Source organism: Nannospalax galili, unplaced genomic scaffold (assembly GCF_000622305.1).
Source record: "Nannospalax galili isolate Female #2095 unplaced genomic scaffold, S.galili_v1.0 scaffold173, whole genome shotgun sequence".
NCBI classification, from domain to species: domain Eukaryota; kingdom Metazoa; phylum Chordata; class Mammalia; order Rodentia; family Spalacidae; genus Nannospalax; species Nannospalax galili.
The window spans coordinates 664,061-687,671 of record NW_008334442.1 but is presented as its reverse complement, the minus strand read 5'-3'; the positions used below and the strand labels follow the sequence as shown (position 1 = coordinate 687,671).

The following is a 23,611-nucleotide window of genomic DNA, read 5'->3' as shown; positions in this document are numbered from 1 at the left end:
TGTTGAAAAGTTGACAAATAAACACCAAGTTTTTCTTTGAATTGAAGCAACATACTAGACTCCACAATTTAAAATAACTTTTTATCTCTTTATGTGTACAATTCTACCTATTTCAACAGACCAACACATCAAAGTTCCTATGAGTGTTCTGGTAAGACCAGAAGTAAATTTAAAATATAATAATAAGCAGAGGAAAAGAAATTCCATCTCAAGAACAACTGAAGCAAAAGAACTTCTGACTGGATATCCACGAAGACTTTCGAACACTGTACCCAAAGCTGAGGATCATTTTCTCATGTCCAAGTATGGCAAGTGGAAGACTGATTAACTCTCAATACTATCAGTAGTTTCCCCTTTGTAAAATCCTATGCTGAAAGAGGTCCATACTCAAAAAAATGCCACTTCAGACACTGAATGTCAATAGTTCAGGGGGTAAAAGACATGGATATTCCCTGCTATAATCTGAATGCTTGAGTCCCTAAACTCATTGTTTGAAATTCTAACCTCAAAGGTGATAGTATTTGCAGGTGGAGGCCTTTGAAAGGTGACTCCAAAACTAAGCCTTTATGAATAGTAGCAATGTCCTTATAAAAGAGATCTCAGAGAATTCCTTACCCCTCTCTCCATGTGAGGAATGCAACATAGAGCCCTAACTAGACATGAAACCTGCTTGACCATGATCTCAGATTTATCAGCTTCTGACAGTTGGAGAAATAAATGGTTTTTAGTCAAGCACCTCCCACCCCCAGTTTATGGTGTTTTTGTTATGGCAATCTGGACGGAGTAAGGCATTTTCCAAGGTAAAAATAAGTGAGTAAAGATGCTAAATTATAACTATGAGGCAGATTTTTTTATATTAAATATTTGACTTTACAGATGTGATGCTAATGGCATAAGATTTTCATACTTATTCATAATTACATAGAAAAAGTATCATAATTTAATTTTCTTTTAAATTTTAAATATTTTCTTAAATTTTTATTCATTTTTATTTTATGAGTGTTTTGCCAGCATTTATGTACATGTACCATGTGCATGCAGTACCCAAAGAGGACAGAAGAGAGTAGTAGATATTTTGGAGCTGGAGTCACAGAAGAGTGTGAGCCACAGTGTAGGTGGCTAGGAATGAGCCCAGGTCTCTTAACTGCTGACCCATTTCTTCAGCACATAAAAGATATTTTCCAAGATGATTTTCATGATAAAAAAAATGTTATGGTACAGGCACAATCACAAAAACATCTCAGGCTCCAGTGAAAAGAGCTCACTAAAAAACTTTCTTTGCTTATTAAAATTTTCTCCTTGAATACATATTTTAAAAAATACATAATTCAGCCTGGCGTGGTGGTACACACCTTTAATCCCAGCACTCGGGAGGGAGAGACAGGGGGATCTCTATGAGTTCAAGGCCAGCCTGGTCTATACAGTGAGTTCCAGGACAGCTGGGGCTACAGGGGGACCCTGTCTCAAAAAGACCAAAAACAAAACAAAACAAAACAACAACAACAAAACAAAACAAAACAAAACCCCAAACCCCACATATTCAAAGTACTAATAACTGGTTGTTAGTATAGTAACTAGAAGTCACATATCATAGTTTTGAAGGACTTCAGACGAGACCGCTTAGTTCAACGGTATTTAATGTTTATAAAAATGTTTCATTGGAGAAAGAACGTGTTTATTTAGAGATTCATGACCTATGAACATGTAATATAAAACAACAATGCTAACTATATTAGTTATTAAATTCATAAATTAAGACTAATATAGATAACTTTAAAAGTATTTTTATTTATTATTTTTATTTTAAGTGTATGAGTATATTGCTTATGTGTATGTAAGTGTACCCATGTCGTGAAATGCTTGCAGAACCGAAAAGGGCATCAGATCCCCTGGAACTGGAATTACAGATGGTTGCTAACCACTATGTAGGTGCTGGGAACTGAACCTGAGTCCTCTGCAAGAGCAATCTCTACTCTTAGCCACTGAGCCATCTCTCTGACCCCAACATAGGTAATTTTAAGAGGGTAGAGCAGAAGCCAGAAAAGTTGTATGAGATTGCACAATGCGTTAACAACTCACTTCATATAGAACACAAATTTCTAGTTTGCAATGATCTCATTTATACTTGCCACATTCTTTGCTTAAATATAGAAGAGTTGCAAAATAGATTTACTCAGTTTGAGAAAAATTTTATGTCCTAGTTCTTTTCAATGATCATTTTTCAATTATTCCCATGCTGCTCTTAAAAATGTTACTTATATTTTTAACCAAACATTTCTTTCTCTAACTCAAAAATGAGGATGTAAAAACCTCACTATTAAGGCAGGTAAAACTGGGAGGTATAGCTCAGTGGTGGATTGCTAGGAATAAAATGAGATTCTCCATCTAGATACCTTTAAAATATTAAATAAAAAATTAACAGTAATATTGTCCTTCTCATGCAAAATCTTGAATTGTTTTCTTTCCAAATTTTTTCCAAATATAAAAACCAATGATGTGGTTTGGCTCTCTATTATTACCATAGTTCCAAACTTCAAGTTTGTTTAATTTTATATGCAAAGAAGTGAATGCGTATTACAATAATAGAAAGTACAGTGCATAAAAATTAGAGATGCTACAAGAATCAAGAACTGTATCAATGCAGAAACTGGGTAGTGTGGTACACAATAAGTTAAAAGCACCCACGAAAGCATTTACTATGTAACGAACTATACATATCTGTTGGCAGGTATTAAGGAAATTGAGCATGCTCAACGAGAAAAATAAAATAAAATGCTGCCTTTACATTCTGAGCAAAAATAACTTGCAAATTACATACTTTTGTTTTTGATGTTGCTGTTGCTGTTGTTTTGGAGACAGGGTCTCCCTTAGCCCCAGCCAGCTTGGAATTTACTATGCAAACCAGACTAGTTTCAGTCTCACAGAGATTGGCCTGCCTCTGCCTCCCAAGTGCTGGAATTAAAGGTGTGTACCACAATGCTTAGCCAAATTACATACTTTAATTAAATATCTTCTGCAAAAAATACTCTACAATATTTGTGCCTTATCAAAATTGAAGAATCAGAATGGCTGAGAATAGAAAACTCTAAATATCAAGAAGATTTGATTCTATGCTATCTTCTCTGAAGAGGATAAAATAAAGACCAATATGTCTAACTAAGCTTAGCTTCACCCTTCTCTAATAGATCACCCTGTGAACCCCTGTGGAAAGATGAACAGTACAGAAGGGAATGTGGTTTAATGCTTTTTAGCCTAGAAAAAGGGAAAACAACCCTGTTTTCTTGCTGGTGGTGTGTCATCATGGAATATTCTAGGAGAATGTTGAAAAAGGCACTGAGCATGCCATGTAAACATAGAACTAATACAACCAAAGACTTTTTTTGTCATTTCTGCCCAAACCTATCACTTTTAACTTTTTTCACATGCTATATGATACAGTAATATTTTTACAAAAATTTAATGTGTATAATGGTTGTATTATAATGTGGTTTATGAAATTCTTAACCACAGACTTAGAGAATAAGATCACTCTTCTGTGTGTTACAAGATCTAGACCTGAGGTTTTCATTTCATACTTATATTCATATAGATCAAGGATACTTTTTTTGTAAAAACATACTGTCTTTGCTTACAGTTTACAGAAATGAGCTAGCTCCTCTCTGGGAAAAAGACGTAAGTTACTAGATAATCCCTACCTTGCCTGATTTTAACATATGCCAGAGAAAAGACATACGGATTTAGACATACTGATTCATTTCTAATCAACAATGCAGAATAATAATTATATTTCTAATTTTTGTATATGATCTTAATTTTCAGTCACCTGTTTAGAAATCCCCCTTTAAAATACTGAAGACTGAAATGAAACAAATGGTTGTGAGATCAAAAGAGAAGGAAAAAACTGAATTATTAGAAATAATTTCAGATATGAGCTAGATGGAGGAACTCTACCTTCTATTTGTAGCTTATCATCCGCCTCCCCTCACACACACATATACTCCTACCATCATAAAATCACAAGGACAAGAGACTGGAAGTTTGCCTATTGTTTCCAAGCTTCACTTAGGGGAAGACAACGCAAAGATATCTTAAAGGAGCTTTTTGTATTTTCTACTGTGGCATTCAAAGCTACATTCTCAGCCACTTAATGTATCTTTGTTTTGTAGAGAAAGAAAATTTGATAACTCTCAGGTCAAACGGTAGGCTTACACTCTGGTTGTCATAACTTCCAAAATCAAAAAAGTTTAGATTTAAAGGGATCGTTAGAAATCATCTAATGCAATTCTTTGAAAGTTTCAGAGGTTAAATGACTTATTTAAAGTTGCAAACCAAGCAGTTGGGTCGGTAAGTCAGACACAGCACATCAGATTTACAGTCATGCTCTTCTTTTACCTCCTTAAGACAAAGTAATTGTGATCAAGGAATAGACCCTCATTTCCCTGGAGAATAGCAGCTATGATCAAGCAGTGGGGGAGAAGCACTCATTAATAAGATCATTTATCAGTTTCTCAACAATAATACAACAAGGTAAACATAAAACCCCTGGAACTCTATTATTATTATTATTATTTTATTTAATTAATGAATTTATTTATTCTGGTTTTTTTGAGACAGGATCTCACTATGTAGCACTGGCTGGCTTTGAACTCACAAGAGACTCTCCTGCCTCTGCTTCCAAAGTGCTGGGATTAAAGGCATGCACCACCATGTTTGGCTTTTACTATTATTTTTTAAAAAGCTAACAAATGAATAGGCATTAGCCTCAATTATTTATTTTTACCCCATTTACCATTTTGTGTTATTGAAATTTCTATCTTCCAGTTGTGCAGGATTAAAACAGTAAGCACAATTTTCCTTGGAGATCTAGTGCTTCTGTCTGAGGAGCTCAAAGAGCACAAGAGGGTGAAGAGATGCTGCATCCAGTCTGCCAGGAGGCTCAGACTCTTCTAGAAAAGTATACAGGCTAAGTTTTCTTCCTGTCTATAGTTTTACTTACAGTGCTCTCAACTGCTGAGCCATCTCTCCAGCCCCCTAACTTCACCCTTTTTTATACCGTTATTTAAATAACCACAGTCACTTGAGGCACAGGATTGCTTAGGATGTAGGGTGGCTTCTAATTGACTTCTTTTCCATTTGTGCCCTGTCAAGAACTGTATCCTCACTTTGGTTTCAAGATGGACCCTCTTTACCCTGGTAGGTAAGCACTCTGCCACTCAGGTATATCTTCAGCCATTTCTTTGTTTATAGATAGGGTCAAGTGGCCCAGACTGGCCTTAAACTTGTGCTTCTCCTGCTTCACCTTACCCAGTAACCTGGATTTCAGAGCTGCACTACCATTTTTGAGTTTTCTTTTTGTTTTTTTGTTTTTTTTGTTTTTTGGTCTTTTTGAGGCAGGGTCTCCCTGTAGCCCCAGCTGTCCTGGAACTCACTATGTAGACCAGGCTGTTCTTGAACTCACAGAGATCCACCTGCCTCTTCCTCCTGAGTACTGGAATTAAAGGCATGCACCACCACACCTGGCGAGTTTTCATTATTTTTTAATACAGTCTTACAATGTAAGATAGTCCAAGCTGGCCTCAGCTTTCTGAGTGTTGGAACTACAGGGGTGAGGCACTGTATCTGGCTTTCTGGCAGTCTTCCATACCTCCAAGTCTTCAATAAATCAGTCAGGGACTGTGAAAGAGAATCAGCTTTGGAAGCCACTTAGTTAACCCCTTTCCCTGATGCAGAGTTTTAGAAACCTTCTGAATATTCAAGTGCATATACAATATTTTCTTAGGCCTTTCTTTTGCAAATTATCAATGATATCAAGAACTCATAGTAAGACATATAGCGAATATAAAATGTATTCTAGAATTCAAATCTAATTCCATACTTCCATAATACAATACTTATACAGTACTTCTATTATATATTTTATATATTATTATACAATACTTATTTAACTGAAATTTACTACTTAAAAACAACCCACTTTCCCAAACATTGAGAAAAGCAGTACTTATGTAAATACAAGGGGCATAGGACTTTAAAAGTAGAATTAATTTGCTCCAAACATAGATATAAAAATGCCATATTATAAGATGACAATGATTCTCTTGAAATGGGAATGAAACTTATACAAGTGTAATATGATCTGACTTTGCAGAGAAGGATCAATCCAGTTGTAATTAAAATGTTAAGTGCAGGGGCTGGACAGATGGCTTAGCAGGTAAGAGCACTTGCAGCTCTTGCAGAGGACCCAGGTTTGGTTCCAGGTTACCAGAACCTAAATGGTGGCTAACAAACTTTCGTAACTCCAGTTCCAGAGCATTTGTTGCCCTCTTCTGGCCTTCACAGACACTGTACACATGTGGTACACTTACTACATGCAAACAAAACACTCATACACGTAAAATAAAAATTTTAAATAAAAAATGTTAACTGCAAATCACTAACTTTCTGAAAACTGTCTATTGTAATTTTTAAATCTTTAAGAAATGAAGCCAAAAATATTATTGCATAAACTTTTAAAATATTTTCCTCATAATATTAGAAGAGAAACTACAAAAACACAGATTAGCAGAAAAGAGTTACTGTGCAAGTTATGGTTCTTAAATTATTCTTGAATCTCTGTAAAAACATTTAAAGGCAAGGCACACGGCTCAGCAACAGAGCACTTGCCTTGCATGCACAAGGCCCTAAGTTCAGTCAACACTGAAAAAAAGTAACCAACAAAAATGCCAAACAAACAACCACATAGTTGGCATAGTGGCTCAGATCCAGGCCAGGTAGACTGTGAGTTCCAGTCCAGTCTGGAATACATAAGAATTTCAAGGCCAGCCTGGGCTAGGAGAGACAATATTTAACAATAACAATGATAATAATAAAAAACAAAGATTATCTGCAAAATAATATTTTTCTTTTTTAGAAAAGATCACTAAATCATAAAGATTCTATAACATTCATATTAACATCATTTCCTTCAAATAAAGAATATGAGCCACACATTTCTAAATGTAGTATAACATTAAAAATGTAGCTGCTCTCAAAGAGACATTCAAAACTTTATGAATGTAAAAGAAAAAGGTTACCAAAAATGCCAACATGTTGAATTTAACTCTAGAGAAGCTTACTATATAATTATAAATATCTGCCTTGTTCCTTATCATAAGGAAATGGACAGAAATATTGTTATCTATTATACACACATATATAATATAATATACGTGTATGTATATATGTCCAGAAGAGTCTGAGTTGGTTATAGGCAGAAGGCATTCTGTGGTGCCTGTATGAATACTAACAGCAGAAAGGCCAGCTACTCGCAGAGCACTGCATAACTTAGAAACCACACCTAATCATTTTCTGGGGTAAAAAGCACAAGCAAATCACAAGCCACTAATGTACCAAGATAAAAGATATGCAAAAACATTTAATCAGTCCTATAGGGAATCCATAAATATGAAGACTGAAACAAAATGTGCAAGTGTTTGGCAAGTGAGTTTTTTTAAAGCTAAGAATCATAGTGTCTTGTGCTGTTTCTGACACACAGGTTGTGGCATGTCTAGACAATAGATCAACAGTAACAACAGTAGAGGACTCGTAGCATATGCAAGGCCCTGGGTTTGACCTTCAATACTGGAAGAAAAAAAGAAAAGAGAGACAGAGACAGGGAGAGGGACAGAGAGAGATACAGATGGAGAGACACACAGAGAGTAAGAGACAAAGACAAAGACAGAGAGAGATCATTGCAAACAGAGGAAGCTCCTTTTGTGGCTTATTAGCTACGTAGCTGTGGGAAATATTTATCTCTCTGAATTTTCATTTCCCCATAAATAATAATGGAGAACTGTTCAGAAGATTAAATGAACTCACATGAATAAAGTCTTGTAAAGTCTTACACATAATGATAAGCAGTAATCACTTTCTTTGAAGCTCAAGTAAAAGGAGGAGATAATTTATAGACCATTGTGGGAAGAATGCTCAATCTAAGTATGAAATCAGAAGGAATCAAAAATTCAGTCAGTCCAAACTATCTTAGCTCATCAAGAACCTGGAGGTATATGCACAGACAGGACTAGAGTATATATATATATAAATCTTAGGGTATACTGACAGACGGCTAAAGAGGAAATATAAACAAAGACTTTTAGATGGGAATTGTGTTATTTTCAAATGAGAAGTGTAGGATAGGTTGGAGAAGAGGAAAACAGTGACCACACAACAATGAGGAGGATTCAGAGCAGTGTTCTTAAACAGTATGGCCAGGACAGCATAGTCACAGAATAAAGGATCTGGAGACAGGAATTTGAGTTCTGACATTGTGAGCTTGAGGGTATTGCTTAAATATCTCTGTTTCAGTTTCCCCATGGTTTAAGGGAGACATTAATGGCATCTGCTTTGTTGGGTGATTGGAAGGATTATATATATAATGACATCATTATTTGAACGAATAAATGTTTGCATTTTTACTTAATTTTTCTATAGCCTCAGGTAAAATAGCAAGCACTCAGTGGTCATATTAAAGATAATACATGTCCCACTCAGGCCCACCTAGAATTTATCCAAATAGTAATACAAATTGTTGTTGCTGCTCTGAAAGTTGTAATTTCTTAAATAAAATTTGGTTATTGGATCAAAACAATTGGGTTTTAGAAAAAGGAAAACAAACATGATTGGTCTGTGGACTAGCTGAGCATTTTTCATACAGTAGTAATGACTCATTTGGTTCTCCTCCCAATTCAGTGTCTGGCTCACAGTGTTAAAACATGGCTGCTGCTAAATGACTCTATGGTAGGCAGTCAATAAAGCCAAATGAAATTTATTTTCAAGCTGTCCAATTGGCCAATAAAGTTTCAAATTTCTTTTATTGGTGACAAAGCATTTAATCTTATACTTTGAGACACAGACCAATAGCAAGGTGGTAGAAAACAAGTGTTACACAAAAAGACCTGTAAATGAATCCTCATTCTGAACGTGAATCCTGACTGCACACAAATGATTCAGGGCAAGTTAACCTTTTTATCCTTGTTCATAAAGTTGGGATACTAAAGAACAGGTTATTCTTAGCATAGTGCTTGGTATATAGAAAGTGCTCATTTAAAAAATTATTTGTAGGAAATTTCAGATAACAGAGTTTGAGAAAGATCAGTACAGTCAGACTTGTGGGATATGTTTTCAATTCAAGTGTCAAAGTGGACTTACATACTTTTTTTCTTACAAACTGGGTAACACCTCTATATCAGTCCTAAAGATGGAGCACATAAAAAATTTCTGTACACAAAACAATTTCCAAGTAGGCAGGATTTTTCAAAAATTATACAAGACCTTTAGAAAATTAGCACATGCATGAAATGCATTTAAAAAAAAAGTGTTAATTAAAATGAAAGTATATTTCTTTAGAGTAAATTCACAGTGCTCTTGAATCAACTGTCTATAACCTCACTTTTATACAACAAATTGGTTGATTCATCTGTTATGCAATGTGATTCAGACTCCAAAGAAAAAAATTAAATTTTAAGATATTAACTTATTTGAAATTCAAATATCACATTAATTTAGTTCTCTGGCAATTTATTAAAGAAGATAAGTAAAAATATATAGTGAAATATAGAAAATGTTAAATCATCATAAATTCAAAGATTTATAATAATTGAAAAAGTGATAATTTTTAAATATTAAATAATAGTTCAGGAACCCACTTAGACATATACTTCAGAGCTTCATGTCTAATAATAATTTTTCAAACAATCATATTTTCACTTTAATTTTTCTCTACTGGTAGAAAATTAAAATCATAACAAGAAAGCTTATTATATTGCTATATTTTCTTTTTTAATATTTTGAATAAAATTAGGATTTTAAAAACCATGCTTTATTGTACATATTCCTATAGAAAATAATAGAGAAAACTTCTAGAATTAGCAGAAAGGATTATACTTACTAAGAAACTAAAAAAGATTTTATAAGTATTATAATTGTTATTTATTAGAACTAGATGACTACAATGTATTTTTAAATTCTAATTTTAATCAATGCAAATGTCAACAACTCTCCTTTAAGTAATAATGTTTTGGCCTTGTAAGACATAACAGAGTAAAAGTCATGCTTTTCTTGTATACAGATATTTGCATTTGTAGGTACACATTTCTATGTATGAATTTGTTTTAGCTAATAACTAATCATTTGTTATATGTAATCAAGAGAAATAAAAGTCTTACTGCAAGTCTTTGGCTGACATTTTCAATATCACTAACAATTTAACAGGAAAGAAAACACTCTTATGACTACATTTACAGAAAAAGGAATGCTAAGATGAATGTATATTACAAAATTTCATTACATTTATTATCTGGTTAATATCAAGCTTGCACTGAGGTTTAACCAAACAACAACAGCAACAAACCTGAAAATGAAAGATGTCAAAAGGCTTAAGTCAAATGGAACAGAAAACGTAAATGTCACTAACCCAAAGCACGCACTGCTCCTCTATGCCTGCCGGAACTCCTGCTTGTTCTAACCACCCGAACAGCATTTTCATTGAACCGCAGCTCACAAAAATTTTCAAGAAAATTTGCCATTTCTTCTGTAACTGTATCCAGGTAAGTTTCTTTAATGAACTTTACTATTGAGGATGTAGCTAAAATTTCACATAGTACATTAAAATCCTCTTTTATCATTGAATATAACTTAAGCATTGTACTTTTGTATCCACAAACTATTACTTCTAAATTTGAGTCTCTTTTGTAAGAAGGAAAATAGTTCTGCAGAAAGTCAGCCAATGCTTTAATCTGTATGTTTTGGTACTTGATGATCACTTCTGACTCTGGATAAAGAAACAATAGTTGTTGTAGACACTGATTTTTCAATACAATTTTTTGCTGCTGCGAATTGTTTATTTCATTATAGTTTTCTAATCTGTTCACTAAGAAACGTCGAAGATGTAGTCTTATATCATCCCATATAGACTTTACATCCACACAGGAGTCATCTTCAACGGAATGCAGAGACGTCCTGGAGAGGAAACAGAATGATGTCCCACCTAGGGTCGATGGAAATGAAACACTTCTCTGGCAAGAGAGGTCCCAAAGCAAATCCAGAATCATTTCTTCTTGATTTTGCTCATTCTTCAAGAATTTTTGCTGGTAAAAGTAAATTACAATATTAGAAATATGACTAAATCCAAGTACAATAAAAAATTTTACGGACATGCACAATTCCATAATAACTGACTATAATTTAGAATAAATGTCCTATATTCTTCAAGATATTTGAAGTTGAATTTGTAACTTAATCACTGCAGAAATTATAGACTGTATTAATTTTGAGAGACCGAGATTTTGTAAAATCCAGCTCACTGGCTATCCGTTCAATTAGATTACAAGTCATACAACTTTAGCCCTCACTGTTACTCAACTCTGTAACCTACGCCGTAGGAAAGCTGCAGTTGCAAAACTCTAAAAATCCAGGATAAAGCACTGATTGAAATGTGTTCCTAAGACAAAATAAATTCAAGATCATGCCCCTAATTAATTCATGGCAGATAATTTTTGTGCCTGAATGAATATATTCACTATTATAAAACCCCAAACGAAATACAATGCTTAAAATAATTCTAGAAGATAGATCTTTAAATATAGTATGTGCCTAGGGGTTACTAATAGCTGCCATCATGAGTAATAAAATTTAATACATTGGAAGATTTCAACTTTCATTTAAATTCATTTCTGAGAACCATGTTAAGAAAGATTTTACTTTGAAAATTAATCTGAGAATATTTCTGTTCTCTCCAAAGAAATAACTAACTCAAAATGGGATAAAGAAATTTTCAGAAAGGCTTCCCAAAAGATGATAGGAAATTATTCCTTTAATCTTCCCATGTTCGTAGAAAACAATGGTGGGTATAATTATGAATAATAAAAGAACAAAAAATTGCTTTCTTCTTGGACTTTGAATTACACACACATTCTCCATACACGATGACTTTCCTAATTACATCCATTTCAGTCAATACTGAAATTAGTTCATATTCTCTAAGTAGAAACAAGTTGATTATAAAAAGAAATGGAAGCAAGGCTCAAGTGGCATAAAAATTAGTCTGGCTTTGAAATTTCTTATTGATAAAGATATCACAGGTATTATATGTAATTCAGAATTAGGAACAACCCCTAGACAAATTCCTGGAATTGGCTCTCAGTCATTTTAAGCACTGTAATGTGAAATTTAATGTTCTATTTATAATAATCATATCAAATATCTATAATTTATCATATAAAAAGCATTTTCCGCAGTCTCTGGTATATTCATAATGAAAACTCTGTGACACCAATATTTCAAAACCCAAAAAGCCCAATTTCTGGCTAAGGACAACTAAATGAAGCATGCGTGCATGAGTTTGCAAACGTCATCTAGAAGGAGGCAGGGAACCCGGGAAGAACCTGCTTTCACTCTCTTCGCCTGCATTCATTCCAGGGGAAGAACTACAAAGCACCTGTAATTTATCTGCATTGCTCTCAGCTCTCCTGCTATTTAGTTCTTTAGATACTTCTAGAAAGGAAATGTCCTTATAGAAAGCCCAGGACACATTAGAACTAGGGCAGACTCTATAAAGCAAATGAGTCATACTAACAGCTCAGTTTTAGGTCTATAAGTCAGTTACCAGCTGTAAAAATTTTCTTAAACAAAGAATAATAAATTTCAGAGGTTAAAATGTGCTTTTTTATGATTGCTTATATTTTTGAAATATATTTAGTATAACTGCCATAAAGAGAATCTGTTTCTCATTTAAATATCTAATTAATAATTTTTTAATGAAAAATAGATATATAGGGGGCTGGAGAGATGGCTCAGCCATTAAGAACATTGGCTGTTCTTGCAGAAGACCCAGGTTCAAATCCCAGCACCCACATGACCGCTAACAACTACCTAACTCCAGTTATAAGAGGTTCGACAGCCTCTTCTGTCCTCCGAGAATATTGCACAGCACAGGCGCACTTACCTACATGTAGGCAATACATGCATACACATAAAATAAAAATTAAGTAAAAAAGAAAAATAGATATATAAAAATCCATTAATGGTGCTGGAGAAATGGCTCAGTGGTTAAGAGCACTGACTGCTCTTGCAGAGGGCTTGGGTTTGATTCCCAGCACCCACATGGGGGCAGCTAACAAACATTTGTAACTCCAGTTCCAGGGGATCCAACAGCCTCTTCTGACCTCTGCGGGCATTGCATGGGTACACTTACATACATGCGAGTAATACACTCATACACATAAAAAGTAAAAATAATAAATAAAAAATATCCATCAAGATTGGCACTTCTAGCATGCAGGAAATTGATAAGGTTATTTGAATGTGAATCTGTTTTGATAATGTGGTTCTTTCCTCAAAATAACATGATCAATTATATAAAAACAACAATAACAAAGCATAGATTTGTCATAAGCCTATCAGAATAATGAGTTTGAATAAAACTAAAGGCAGCCTTTGCACAGCAGTGAATAGAAAATGACTTAGAGTGACAGATTAAAAGATAATTAAAAGCTTTTGCTTTTAATTAACTGAGAAAGCATTATTACATCAATATTAATGAAATTCAATACACATGGCTCTTAATAGAAATTAAAGGAGTAACTATGTCCACATTTATTCTTCAAGGCTCCATCTCCAAGAGATAATGGGTGAGAGAATTCTCTTAAAAGATTAAGACTTCAGGGCGTAGAGTCTTCCTTTATCTTCCTTGTATTACTTCATAAACATTAAAGAGACAACAATAATAACAACAGCCAAAAATGATTTTCATCTGATTCTGTCATCCTAAACCATCTACAACCTCAAGATATTTTCCACATCTGACTTGGTGAATGTTTTTGATGTTAAGCCAAAAAGAGTCCTTTTTCTCCCTCTCAAATTAAATTAAAACCATAGCTGTAGAAATACTGCTTTCAAAAGAACAGTTGTGCTGTTCCTATGGGAATCTGTTTTTGCAACCTAGCCCCCAGTACATGTAGGTATAAAATAAAAAACTATTTTTGTTGGAGGTTACAAAAACTTCTCTAAAGTAGAGAGGTTGGCCAGCATTAAAGAATGACCATCAAGTAACAGTAGTTTTGTATACAGTTCTGCTTCAACTGAAAAAAAAAAAAAAAAGGTATGACGGCAAACTGAGAATGCAGAGAATGAGAGGTAAGGCCACATGAAAGATACAATCACAGGGCTCTTATCACCTTTAATACTAAGCACAGAGAACATTAGTGTTATGAAGGAACATAAAGTATAATGAACAGGAACTTCTCTGGAGGACAATTTCAGTACACACCAGTAAATTTGTGGTCATAATGCTATCTCTCATACTACAAGTCACTTAGGAATTACAATATTTAACCCTCATTTCTCTAAAATTTACTTTAATGCAAAAAATTTTTTTAATTAAAACAAATAGATCATAGAATTTCAGAGGGGTACTAGTAACAAACAAACAAACAAACAACCAAAAATCCACCTAAAACCAAAACTCTAGATATGGCAGGCTATTATCAGTAAACAAATATTTACATATAGTAATTCAACCAATTGTTTTCCCTGTCCCCTCTACTCCATTTTATTATAAAACATTTTTTTTTACCAATGTTTTGAGGAATTTTATCAAATCTTCATGGGGAATGAATGGTGACTTAGATGAATTATAATTATAGTTAGTTATCCATGCAAAGCAGTCAGTTGTTGTTTGCAGCTGCACATCTGGACAGAGTTTGTTTACTTCGGACTGTATTTCTTCAATGCAATGTTTCATGCTATAAAAAAGAAAGGAAATATTTATTTTGGTGGGAATTAGGCAATGGCTCCATCTCATATTATTATAGTCCTGAAATGTTTGTATGTGATATCTGATGATGTACAATCTATAAAATCATAAAATATCCATATGATCTAACTAAGAAAGGGGTTATACATTTTCAATCTTAGCTGGAAATTGAAAGTTCAAATGCTTTGGCAGAAAACTGTAATAGAGGAAATATTAAGTATCCAGCTACTTCAAGGTGAATTAGAAATTTCTGTGTGTCAAAATAAGTATGAGGCACAGATGTCATGCTATGACACTCTGGATAGTAGATAGAAGGCAGAGGATACACTTGATGACTGAAAATCAGAAACACACATTATATACCAAAAGGTGAATGATACCACATGGAAGACTTAATCAACAGAAGATTAAGAATTCAGGAAACAGTTACAAACAAGTTGTAATTTATAAAGCTGTGCATACAATATTAGTAAAGCTACATATTTCCACTGTCCTCCAATCTATTCCCCAAATCAAATACATACTAAAAGTTGTACACAATAAAATTAGAATAAAATGAAATATAGAAAGTATTGTTTATAAAGATGAAATGCTTTATTTACAGAAAAGATAAAGTATCCAGTTGAATCTCATATGTACATCTTTTAAATTCCATTCAAAGTATGCTTAGCTCTGATAAAATAATAGATATACTGTTATTTTAATGTCCATATATAAGTTTGTGCATTTATGAATACAAATCTTTGTGGGCTAAACTGTTGACCTTTAGTAGAATGTCGTATGTATATGTAAATCACTACCACCTGACGATGGCATATCTAAACTGCAAGAACAAGATCGCTTACAAACACACATTCATTTGACATTAAATCCCCTTACCAAAAATGGACAGTTATACAATTTTCTTTTAATAGTATCAGGGGAGATTTGTCACAAAAAGATAAAGTTAATGTTTTGAAAATATAATTGCTATTAATTATAGGTCCCATACAATAGAATCAGGGTATAGAAACAAAGCTCTGGGGCTGGAGAGACGCCTCCGCAGTTAAGAACACTGACTGCTCTTGCTCTTGGGTTCAATTCCCAGCACCCACATGGTGGCTAACAACTGTCCATAACTCCAGTTCCAGGGGATCCTATGCCTTCTTCTGACCTCCACAGGCATTTCACAACATGGGTGCACTTACACACAAGCAGGCAATACACTCATACACATAAAATAAAAATAATAAAATATTTTTCTAAAAAAATTTTTTAAAAGAAATCAAACTCTGTTTATTAAAATTGATGTTAAATGAAAGTCTCTTTGAAATTCATCAAGTGTGGGCTCTCTATAAAAAAAAATACATGGTAAAAGCTAATAGTAAAGTTTTCCAGGAGACTTCTGAGCATGACTGAATGCAAACTAAATTACTTTGAAAAACATTTTGAAAATCTAAGAGTTCTTTCATGAAAACAAAGGACTTAAAAGAAAAATAATATCTCCACTGGCCACAGGCCACTCAATTTCCCAATGGGATGGTGCTATTCAGAAATACCACTTCTAAGTCAGAGGAGAGACTGACATGCATTTTCTAACTCACCTATACACTTCTATGGACTGAGAAACACGATGCCCTAGACATATACCCTGACTCTAGGGTCGCTTTATCAAAAGTTTTTATTATAACATCCTCATGTGTCTCATTCAATAAAACCTAATATATCACAGCAATGTGACCGCCCTTAGTGAAATAAGCTAAGGCAGCTGAGCTTCCTTAACCTCATTTTGGTTGTAGTTGGCTATGAATACCTTCTCAATCTGTCATTCACTGTCTATGTATCTTGTTTCAAAAACCCAATCATTCAATTTCATGTCTAACTGCTGTAGAAAAGGATATTTTCAAGATTTAAGCTGTCAGTCCAGTATGTAAAATAGCAAATTATCTTCTTTGACATCAAAATTAAATTAAAAAATAACTTTAGACATTTTAAAGATAGAATTTTCAATTATTATATTTCAAATGTTATTTTCAAGTATGTGTTGCACTACTGCCAATGGGGTAGGAGAGGTTCTTTATTCTTAGATGATACCAGATCTTGTCTAGGTTTTCTTAACTAGCACTTGCTGTTATTTTAAATTACGTATTTTCTGACTATAAATTGCTTCAAAATTTCTTTAGAAGTAAGGTCAGTTATGAAAATATAATCAGGGCAATTCAACAAACAGAAATGCAAATAGCACATTTATCACTAGGGACCAAACATTAGGGAATACTTTAAAGATTCTAAAAATATTAGTAGACATGCCTCCCTAAATAGCCTAAATTCCTAAATTTACATGAGTTGGTTTAGTGAAATATTCTTAAAACATCTTCTTAGCATTTTCTGTAATACTGACCGCAATGGAAAAATCTGAATGTTCACCAACAAAATGATTAAGTCAGGAATGGAACCATGAAATTAAAGTAGAATTATATTTATTACCATGGACAAATTTGTAAGTTTGATGAGGAAAAAGTATGACAGGCCACAGTATGGCATCATTCATATAATACTTTGAAAATATCCCATATAATGCCACACATTGCTAAGGATTATAAACATGAGGAGTGAAAGTGTGAGGAAATCAGCCCACATCACCCTCTCTGGCAGGGGGATGGAAGTGAGATGAAGTTGGGGGTGGTCTGAATGAGCAATGCCTCCATAGGATCAGGTATTTGAACACTTGGTCCCCAGCTGGTGGTGCTATTTGGGGAGTCATAGAAGGTGCAGCCTTGCTGGAGGAAGCACATTATACCACTGGTGGGCTTTAAGGGCTTATAGCGTTGCTCTACTTCGAGTTCACTCTCTTGGCTTCCTGTGTGTTGAAATGTGATTAGGCAGCATGTTGCTCTGGCTATCTGCTGCCATGTCTTCCTTGACAATATGGACCCCCTCTGGAACCATAAGCCAAAACCTTTCTTCTATAAGTTACTTTTACATGGTGTTTTATCATAGCAACGAAAAGTAACTAACACAGGTACATAGAAAGCTTTGGCTGGACTGATAGTGTTTTATTCTTCCAACTGGATGATGAGAGCATGATGAGAGCTCACTGTGACTTTTCATATGTTTCAACTTTTTTTTTTCTTTTTTTGTCTTTTTGAGACAGGGTCTCCCTGGAGCCCCAGCTGTGCTGGAATTCACTATGGAGACCAGGCTGGCCTTAAGATCCGCCTGCCTCTGCCTCCCAAGTGCTGGGATTAAAGATGTGCACCACCACACCTGGCATGTTTCAACATTTTGAAAAACAGTTTATTTATTTTATGTGTATGCATGTATTGCTTGCATGTAGATAAGTGCACCCGTAGAGGTCAGAAGAAGCGGTAGGATCCCCTGGAACTGAAGTTACGGACAGTTGTTAGCTGCCATGTGGGTGCTGGGATTCAAACCTGGGACTTCTGCAAGAACAGTGTTCTTAACTGCTGAGCCATCTCTCCAGCCTCATGTTCCAACATTTTTTAAATTTATTTTTAGGGGCTGGAGAGATTGCTCAGTGGTTAAGAACACTGGTGGTTCTTGCAGAAGACCCAGGTTCGAATCCCAGCACCCACACGGCAGCTAACAACTGTCCGTAACTCAGTCCCAGGGGTTCCGACAGCCCTTCTGACCTTCTCGGGCATTGCATGACATGGGTGCACTTACCTACATGTAGGCAATACATGCATACACATAAAATAAAAATAATAAATAATTTTTTTTTAATTTAAAATTATTTTTATGTGTATAAGTGTTATGCCTGCATGTGTATAAGTGTACCCGTGTTGTGCAGTGCCCACAGGGGACAGAAGAGGGTGGCAGAACCCTGCAACTGGAGTTACAGATAGTTGCTAGCTGCCTTGTTGTTGCTGGGATTGAACCTGGGTCTTTTGCAAATATAGCTAGTGCTCTTAACTGCTGAGCCATCTCTCCAATCCCATCAACATTCCCTTTTGAAAATCTGATTTATGATTGTGTGTGTGTGTGTATTTTGTGTATATATAAGAAACGTGTAAGGGCCCATGCCTGGATGCCACAGTACACATGTGAAGGTCAGAGGACAACTTTCAGGAGCCCTCCTTCTACTATGGATTTTGAGGATCAAATTTAGGTGGTTGGGTTGGTGAAGCAAGTACTTTACTCACTGAACCATTTCACTGATTCTTTTTTCAGTATTTCTTAATAAATTTGTAATCAAATTGAATCTCAATGTACTTTAATTATAATGACTGAATAAGCCACATTAATGATGTATACAAATAGGGTACATTTCTGAGAGTTTATAAATCAATTTTAAAGCATTTTTAAGAGGCAATATCAAGAATGCTTTTTTCTGTATATGTATATGTATGTGCATGTACCTGAATGAGTTTATGTGCACCACACATGTGCAGGAGCCTGTGGAGGCTGGAAGAGGGCATTGGATCTCTTGGAACTGGAGTTACAGGTGGTTATGGGACACTCAATGTAGGTGCTGGGAACTGAACTCAGGTTCTCTGCAAGAGCAGTATGAGCTCTTAATCACTAAGCCACAACTATTTGTAACTCTGTTTCCAGGGGATCCTATGTCCACTTCTGGCCTCTGCAGGCATTACATGACATAGGTGCACTTTACATATATGTAGGCAAAATACTCATACACATAAAATAAAAATAAAAAAATAAATGTTTCAAGTATATTTTACCATAAAAATTATGAATTTATTTTTATTACTAAAATGGCATCAATGCAGATATGTGTGGGTATTTGTGAATTACTTAATTACTTAAACAACAATAGCAGTCAAGAGTCCATTACATTGAGCTGGTGTACTTGGGCCTAAGGAGGGAAACTGAGAGAAAAAATGGAAATGAATTCTAATAGAAGCTCTTGAAGCTTAAGGATAATTGTAAAAGCTTCTGCATTATTTAAAATACAATCTTTTCAATCCAGGCACAAAATTGCTAAGAGGAAAGGAAAGTAAAACTTACAAGAAGAGTTTTTAATATTTAAAATAATGTATATATGTTTTCACTGAATGTTAGAATATTTTTTCAATTATTTATTTCTTAAATCTGGGCAGAAGTTTTATGATGAGTTCAAAGACTTTTTATGGTATGGAAAATCCGAACATTAAAAAGCTTTCACATTTCTGATGTTCTTGGTTCTACTTCCCATCTACAAAGTAAGTTCAATGGAAACAGAACTCTTTTCAGTTCTATCATGTGTTTAAAGGCAAAATAACAAATTGTAAGGTAAACAGAATTCTCTAGCTTTTAGATAAGCCACATTTTTTCAATTAGATTACTAAAATTTTTGATATTTGTATAAAATTTGTGAGAAAGAGGGCCGATCTGTAAATACTAGTATGTATCTAAATTGCCAGGTATGGAATAAAAACTTATTTTCTCCAGGTAGAGATATTTCTGAAAAATATTTTTTATAATGTTTTATTTATTTATTTTTATTTTTATTTTATGTGTATCCATGTATTGCCTGCATGTAGGTAAGTGCACCTGTGTCATGCAATGCCCCTGGAGGTCAGAAGAGGCTGTCGAAGCCCCTGGGACTGGAGTTACAGACAGTTGTTAGCTGCCATGTGGGTGCTGGGATCAAACCCGGGTCTTCTGCAAGAATAATCTGTGTAAGGGCCAAACCATCTCTTAGCCACTGAACCATCTCTCCAGCCCCCTGAAAAATATTTTTAAAGATCTCAAGAATTCCTAAATTAACTACTTCAAATGACTAAAATGTAGACAAATTAAATATCTGTGTTGGATTGTGTTCTATTCAGAGAGGTTTTACCATTTCAGAAAGTTATAACCACACTTTTAGGAAAACTCATCCTGGAGACCAAAATCCTTGGACAGGTATTTCAAGAAGCTAAAGATGTGGGTTAGCAACTGAGTGCGGTAGGCTCTGCCCTATGTGCTGGGGCTAGAATGGACAAAAACGGAAGGAGGAAGCCAGCCATTCCTGAAAACTGCTTGAACCAAACAAGGGTACCTATTTTTTTGCTCTAGCACACATGCCTCCAGCACCAGGCACTTCAGTCTTTTACTGGATTCCAGAACTCTCCACAAAGCTTCCAGGCCTCCAACCTGGACTGGGGTTGTGTCATTGGTTCCCCAGTCATGAGACTACTTGCTTCTTGGATTGAGCAGTTATAGGGTTCTCTAGCTGTGCAGCATGTAGATGGCCATAGGTGGAATATCCAGCCTGCAATCCTAGGTGGAATATCCAGCCTGCAATCCTATAAGCCTATCTAACAAATCCCCTTTTATAATTATATGGTGGTCACATTTGTTACCCGGCCTAACTCCCCTTGTGATGCTTCCTCCCCTGTTCCTCTTCTTTGAACTGGGCCTGCTCGTCAGTCAGCCTACAAGTTGTTACTTCAGGACTGGAAGCTTACCTCTCATGGCCCATCTATTTTTGGCTCAATATCCATATTGAGTCTGGACAGACAACATCATAATATTACTCATTTTTGTTATCAGAACAATATAAAAACAGGCGGCCACATGCATCACTTTCTTTCTCATTGGAAGATAATTATTACAATACAATTAAAATATCCTCAACAATTGTTTGTTGCTTTATACTAGTTTGGCCTACAGTAGATGAAGCTAACATACTTGAAACTAAAACTGTACTTTTAAAAACTGTCAGAACACCTAAAAAAGTTCAGAGCCCAATGGAGAAGATTAAAAAGTGAGAACTACAAATGGGGCCAGAGGTTAGGCTGCTGAGATGCTTGGTCCTAAGATTAATGGCTTTCCCATGAGAAGCCTAAGATTTGTAGATTAAAGATTCCATTTGGTTACTTCATCTATCTAGACCTTTAGGCCAACATAAGAAACTCTAAAGAAAATTTTTATATATAAGTGAAAAATATTAACCATTATGTGGAAAATAAGTGAAACTATGGGGTACATATCCTATTACGGTTATTATAGAAAGCATTTATCCAGTATTCTCTCACAATACCCCTCCCCAATCACATCTCCTGAATTACGACAAATGGTTCTTTCCCTGGTAGCAACTCAGCACCTCTTAGATTTCCTGAGATGATTAAAAAAAAAAAATTTATCAGTACCAGCAAAACTTGCTTCATGAGGTACAGACAAGTTGTCTGTGATTAGAAAACAGAATAAAATAAGTTTAACAAGATATAATAATATCTGGGCTTGAGAGATGGCTCAGTGGCTAAGAGCACTGGCTGTTCTTGCAAAAGATCAGGGTTTGAATCCCAGCACCCTCATGGCAGCTAACAACCATCTATAACTCTAGTTCCAGAGGATCTGACGCCCTCTTCCATCCTCTGCTGGCACTGTACAACACATGTGCCCTTACATACATGCAGGAAATACACATTCAATCCATCCATCCATCCATCCATCCATCCATCCATCCATCCATCAATCAATCAATCAATCATCAATCAATCAATAAGTAAATAAATTTTTAAAAGCTAAAATAATATCTGTACAACTAAACATTAAGAGGACAAAAATTCATATGTCCTATGTGAGTCAAAGAGAACTTCTGTGCCTCAATATCCTATTAAACTAATAAGGTCCCATGAGCTGAAAAAAATATTTCAAGGCTCTGTGTGACTCAGTTGTTTAATTGGATTAAACATTGGATACAATGTTCATAGTGCTCCTCTATGGCACACTAGTTACTCTCTTGTTATCAACTGTGATATGTGTTTAAAGTAAATAATTGTCACTGACTTCTAGCCTCAGAACTGCCAATCACCTAGCTTGAACTCAAGTGGAAACTAAGGCATTAAGGTGAGAATTGCTTGAGAGAATGACTGTCTCCCTTGAAGGGCAGGTGAAGGTTCAGTGACCTCTGGGCATGCCAGTTCATTCTGGGAAATCACTGCTTTGGGGAGGGTAAAGACCCCATGGCTCATAAAACTTGATGATATTAAAGAGAGGGAAGGAATTCACACTTAAGATGTCAGGGTCACTGTAAGAAATACAGCTTGAAAAATTCAAGTGTAAGAAAAAATACTGTATTTAAGGGTGAATTGGTAATGCCTTTTTTCTTTTAAAAGAATTGTGGAAAACCTATATCACACAGATATTTATTACTTATTCAATGTAGACCATTGGGGGATAAATAGAACTGTTAGAATACAAAAATGCCAAAGGTAATTCAACTACTGCAGTGCAAGTGTGGCATAACTGATTCGTCATGACATACAATTTTCTAAAAGCCATTCTGATAGAAGGCAATAAATGAGTGCATAAATGATTTACAGTCTTTTGAACCATAGTTATTATTCAGTATTTTATTTTTAAAAATATATGTACTCTATACTATTATGTTTATTCTCTTGAGTATAATAAAAACATAATTGAATTTGATGAAAAATAGACTTGATGCTAAATGCAGCATGTGGCATGTACAGCTGCTCCCTTATTTTATCCCTTCTGAAGATCAATGGTCACTTGAGGTAGTTCTGTTACAGGTTAGTTTTTAATATATGAGCAATAAAATATTTTTAATTTAAAAATAATATCCTTCTATACTATACTTTCTTTCAATGCTAACATCTGAATTTCAGCCTAAATAATAATTTATGAATGTACAATACAATATTTTAATCCTTATTTTATGTTCAAATACAATTTTTATTGATCGAGTAGAACACGAAACTAAATATAGATGATTTAGTAAATAACAAAGCAAACTGTAGCAAAAATATCAGGTTAATGGCTTGCTTTGTTGCGACAAATACAATTATAAGGGATGAGTTTATCTTTTAAAAACATTTCGACTAAAAGATATAACTATTTGTGTAATTTAGATAAATGACTTGTTAATCT

The 23,611-nt window shown here is 34.7% G+C and overlaps 1 protein-coding gene across 9 annotated transcripts in view; it reads right to left on the bottom strand.

Annotated features, from left to right (window-relative positions):
* Positions 1–23,611, bottom strand: part of Kiaa0825 (KIAA0825 ortholog) — a 485,775-nt gene that overhangs the window by 389,799 nt on the left and 72,365 nt on the right. For 8 of the 9 annotated variants that reach the window (XM_029561734.1, XM_029561732.1, XM_029561735.1 and 5 more), the window contains 2 exons: positions 14,609–14,777; positions 10,451–11,123 (listed from right to left, as the gene is read on the bottom strand). In XM_029561734.1, coding sequence (XP_029417594.1) covers positions 10,451–11,123; positions 14,609–14,777 — 842 coding nt within the window. Of the gene's footprint in view, positions 1–10,008; positions 11,124–14,608; positions 14,778–23,611 lie in introns of those variants that run through there. The other variant, XM_029561739.1, reaches the window with a different exon arrangement.